Here is a 4,949-nt window from a genome sequence, read left to right as displayed (position 1 = left end):
TGAGGAATGAATTGAAGTGTCCATTTTTTTACTTTCTGCCATGGGGAAATGTCTGGAATTTTCAGGTATCTACCTCTTTTGATCTAATATAATATAATTATTATAGTTATTAAAAGGCCATCGATATACACTTGTAATGATTTCAGTAAGCATTGGAGCCAAAAGATAAAACTGCAATGTAGAGAGATTGCTTTCAAATAAAATAATAAATTGGGCTTGAAATGAAGACAGTTTTGCATCTCAGTACAAAGCTTGGCCCTTTTATGTAATGGGCTTTTTTGCTCGGAATCTCTCGTCTGTGGCAGTGAGTAAATAATCTTTTATTATTTTTATTATTATTATTATTATCCGTACTATATTATTATACTATAATGCACGAACTAAAGCAAAAATCTTAATTTTGGTGATGAAATAAAAGTACTTTACTCGAACAAATTTTTATCAGACCAGATGATATGTTGTACAAAACCAAGAACACATTCAATCTATATAATAATCGGTCTTTCAATATTTTATCTTAAACAAATGCATAATCACAATGCAATTTTTGGTAACAAGGATAAGAAAATTTTTATGAATGAAAACTCAACATACATGACAAACAAATCAAAAGGTATCAAGACAGATGCCAACAGGCTCTGATACCAAATATAAAAAATCACAGAGTATATGCAGGAGATGAATAGATAATTTACCTCCAATCATTGACAATTTTTGTTTGTTCTAGAAAATATAGATATGAGCTTTAGTCTTCTACTCGCTCCTTCACAACTTCTAATATGATGGAGCATATATATATATTTTTTATGAAATTGTTAGAATAGGGACCAAACTACACTACCTTTTTATAGTCTTACACCCTTCCATCAAAAGTGTTATCTGTAGGAAGGCGTAGGAAGACATTCATGCATGAGTGGTGAATTAAGTGGAACACTAAGGTAGTGTTTGGGGGAGATTTTAGGAAGCACTTCTCAGCTTCTCGTTAATAAAATTTCACAAAAATTCAAAATTTTGTTAATGAAAAGTTGAGAATTGCTTCTTAGAAGCTCTCCCAAACACTACCTAAATGAACTTGAACTTTATGACACTAAATGAAGTGGTAACATAACTATTGAATTTATTAAAAAAACTTACTGAACACGTAATATGGTTAATTGACCATATTTTTGGAACGGATGAAACACAAAACCGTTCAGATAATAGTATGATCGTTCCACCATCTTAGTAGTTCCACTGAAAACATTTTGTTGATAGGTCACTCTAATCATATTGATGCATTTCTCGTGGTCACTTTGTTGCGTGAATTAAACTAGAACTAAGTAGATTGAATTGGGTGGTTTTGGTGCATGAATTAAACTCAAATGTAGAATGGTTTTGGTTGATATTTGAACAACTACTTATCAACATATTGATATTATAACCTGAATTCGCCTTTTGTGGTTGAATGCACGGTATATTATTTGATGTTTTTATTGTGGTTGATTGAGTAACCTGAAGTTGAATGTTTCATTTATGAGTTTAGCAACTGGTGTATGGTGGGATAGGGGTATCAGTTTTGGTAACGAAATTCAAATTTCCATTACAAAATTAGAGACAAAAGAAATATTATTGTCGCTAAAATTAGTGACATATTATAAATTTATATTACAAGTATCAGAAATAAAATTCTCTATCCGTGTCTAATATTAGTGAAAAAATATTCTGTTAGTCTCAAAATTTTAGTGACAGAATTCTATATTTTGCCAAAAATTAATAAGTCGTCTCTAAAAAATTAAATGAATCACCTGTTGCTAAGCTGTCGCTAATATGAGTTTGTAACGGATTTGTTACGGATTTTGTGGTTACTCAACGAATTTTTTATAATATTTGTTATTGATCTCACGTCATCGATCACAAAAAAATAATAATTGACATTATTTTAAATAAAATCTAACTATAAGTTACAAAGGGTATATTCAATTTCATTACATTGGACCCAAAATTGACATATATATTTTATGGATAAATAAATAAACTATTTAATCAAACGCTTATGTATATCAAAATATGTTTTACTCGCAATAAAATAAATGTATGATTTTTTTTTTTTTGAGAAAGGTAATAAATGTATGATTTTGAAAAAAGGTAAGATTTGTGGCATGAGCTTTGGATTGGACACCTAGAGGAGCGGGGGTTTATTCAAAACTACGTCATTGGATACTGTCCGTGGAAGCTTTCCATTTCATGCTTTAGTTTTTTTCAAAATTTCAAATTTCAAAGACGACCTCACACTACGCTCCAGACAATTAAATTAATCTGATTTAAATCCCTTTCAAGTTCCCATGATAATTATGCCATCTGGGTCTTTTCATGTTCTTGAGCTGAAATCCTCTCCCATTTCCGTATACCCTCCTTCTGTTTTGTCGTCATATACCAGAGTTTCAAAGCACAAATCTTGGAAATCAACATTTCGAATCTGTTTTCCTTTTTGTTGGATTGGATTAGATTATTATTTTTTTACCAGATGGGAGCTTCTGGAAAGTGGATCAAATCACTGATTACCCTCAAAAAGAAATCTGGGAATGAACCCGTGAGCTTAAAAACCTTTGTCGTCTTGATTTTTCTCTTCTTTGAGATTTATTCTGTTTTTTTTTTTTTTTTTTAATCCGTGTATGCATTTTGAAATTGTTTCAGATGCAGGAGAAAGTGGCTAGTAAAGGGAGAAAGTGGAAACTATGGAGGAGTGCTTCTGGTGGGATTTTTGTGGCGGCGAAGAACAGAAAAGGCGGCGGAGATGTGTCCGAGACTGAGGGGTCAGAAGCTTCATCTTTTTCATTCGGCGGTGAAATAGCGGCGGCGGTGGCTGCTTTGGCCAAAACTTCACCTCAGGACTTCGTAACTGTCCGGCGAGAATGGGCAGCTGTTAGAATTCAAACAAATTTTCGCGCTTTTTTGGTAATCTCATAATGTTCTTTTCCAGACTTTACGGGCTTTTTCTTTTTAAAAAAGTGGAATTGCCATTGTTTTTTGGGCGGAAATTAGACAGTTCAATCATCACGTCTACAAGGTTTGTGAATGATTATTTTACTTCTTGTGCATGCTAGATTTCTTGTCGAGCTTTCTTTTGTTGTTCTCGTGAATGAGGTGATATTGAGCGTTCTTGAAATTACAAGCTATTATTGCTTGGATTCTGTGGAGTAATTCTGAGAATTATGCCTTTTTCACCTGCATTTATTATCTGTTTTGAAAGTCCTTTTGCTAACGATGCCCCAAAAATGAAATTTTTTTCAAGGCAAAACGAGCTTTAAGGGCCTTGAAAGCATTGGTGAGATTACAAGCTATTGTTCGGGGACGATTGGTGAGAAAACAAGCTGATGTGACACTGAGGTGCATGCAGGCTCTTGTTCGAGTTCAAAATCGAGCTCGAGCACCGGGTAATCAATCGTTTGATGAAGGGCAGTTAGAGAATCAAATCGAAGTTGATCCAGTGAAGCTGGCTGAGGTATATATATTGAGTTAAAACTACATGTTCTGACTTGTTATGACCAATTTATGTTGACGCTAGCCCATGTTAGTTCTCTGTGTTCGTGTCTATTGTAAAGCTGTAAATTCTTGTTTCTTTTCGATGCGACTCCAGAGTGGATGGTGTGGTAGTCGTGGGACGGTTGAAGAGATGATGTTTAAGGTTCAAATGAAACAAGAAGGAGCTGCCAAGAGGGAGAGGGCAAATGCGTATGCCCTATCTCAGCAGGTACTTTGCAGGATATGTATGTTACATATATTTGATATTTTGGACGAATTTGACTAGATGATATGTTTTAAATGTTTTTCAGCAATTAAGAAAAGACCCCATTTCGAATAGGAGGATGAAGAGAGCGACAACACAGATCGAAAACAGGGGGGGGTTGGAACTCGGCTGGCTTGAACAATGGATGCCTAGCAAACCATGGGAGGGAAAGTCTATGCAAGAGTCCCATGTCGAAATATCTCAATTGATGACGCCTACTTCAAAAAAAGACGGAACAGGAGCAAACGGTCCATTTTCAACTCCATTCCATCAAGATTCATCGACCAGGAAGCATAATATATCCTCAAAAGTTTCAATGAGTTGTCAAATTTTGCGCTCATCATCCCAACCATGTCCAGAACTTGCATATTCTGACGAGTGCACAACCTCGAATTCGTCCTCCGGGACTTCCAAGACTGCCGGTTCGGGCGAAAATCTGAACAGCCGTAGTTGCACCAAGCCTCACTACATGAGTTTGACACTGTCAATCAAAGCTAAGAAGAAACCATTTACTAATTCATCTAATTATAATTCCATGGAGAGGCATTCTATCGAGGATGCATCGTATCATGGGAAACCGAGTCCACTTTCTCGAGGGGTTGCTCGGAGGAGTGCTGATACTGATCTTTGTTCAATTAAGGGTCACTGCAACTCGGCGCACACTGGACGAGATTACTACAAGAAAAGCAATGACTCTTGATGGATTCTAAATGCGAATGTGTAGATTCTTTGGTTTTGGAATGTGATCAACACCTTGTTGTGTGGTTGATTTCGTAATACCATAATTTTCAGTATATGGACATCGTGAATTTTCTAGTCATATTGTACGCTAGAATTGCTTTTGTTTAAAGCAAACCAAAGACTCAAATGTGATTTCGAGTGCAATTTAGCTAAATTTTATAATTCAGCTACATTCTTGTATTTGTTATCGTTATAATAATGCCCATTATCTTTAATTTCTATTTTAATTTTTTTTTAAATTATTATTTACAAAATGAGGTATAAAAACAGAAAATGGCAAGTTTTTAAACCAAAAGGGGACAGATTTTGGGTTCGGTTTGATTCCGATTTATAAAATATTCGGTTTGGTTTCAATTTAACGATAAATTGATATTGTAAGGAATAATTTGTTGGAGTATCGTGTTCTCGTGCCCAAGACGCGGCGGAATTTTAAAATTTTTCG

The 4,949-nt window shown here is 34.9% G+C and overlaps 1 protein-coding gene across 2 annotated transcripts; it reads left to right on the top strand.

Moving 5' to 3' along the window:
* The first annotated feature begins 2,290 nt into the window (after positions 1 to 2,290).
* LOC140884634 (protein IQ-DOMAIN 8-like) lies at positions 2,291 to 4,640 on the top strand. Of its 2 annotated transcripts, none has more exons than XM_073291453.1 (5): positions 2,291 to 2,569; positions 2,680 to 2,934; positions 3,272 to 3,481; positions 3,617 to 3,730; positions 3,813 to 4,640. In XM_073291453.1, exons 1-5 carry the CDS (start codon positions 2,504 to 2,506, stop codon positions 4,464 to 4,466), a joined length of 1,299 nt encoding a protein of 432 aa, XP_073147554.1. In that variant the 5' UTR covers positions 2,291 to 2,503; the 3' UTR covers positions 4,467 to 4,640. The 2 variants fall into 2 exon arrangements, with proteins under 2 accessions (XP_073147554.1, XP_073147553.1); XM_073291452.1 differs by having other exon boundaries at positions 2,674 to 2,934.
* The last annotated feature ends 309 nt before the right edge of the window (positions 4,641 to 4,949 follow it).

This window comes from Henckelia pumila, chromosome 2 (assembly GCF_033568475.1).
Source record: "Henckelia pumila isolate YLH828 chromosome 2, ASM3356847v2, whole genome shotgun sequence".
Classification (NCBI taxonomy): domain Eukaryota; kingdom Viridiplantae; phylum Streptophyta; class Magnoliopsida; order Lamiales; family Gesneriaceae; genus Henckelia; species Henckelia pumila.
Note: the sequence above shows the minus strand (reverse complement) of the source record. Positions and strands in the feature narration are given on the sequence as shown.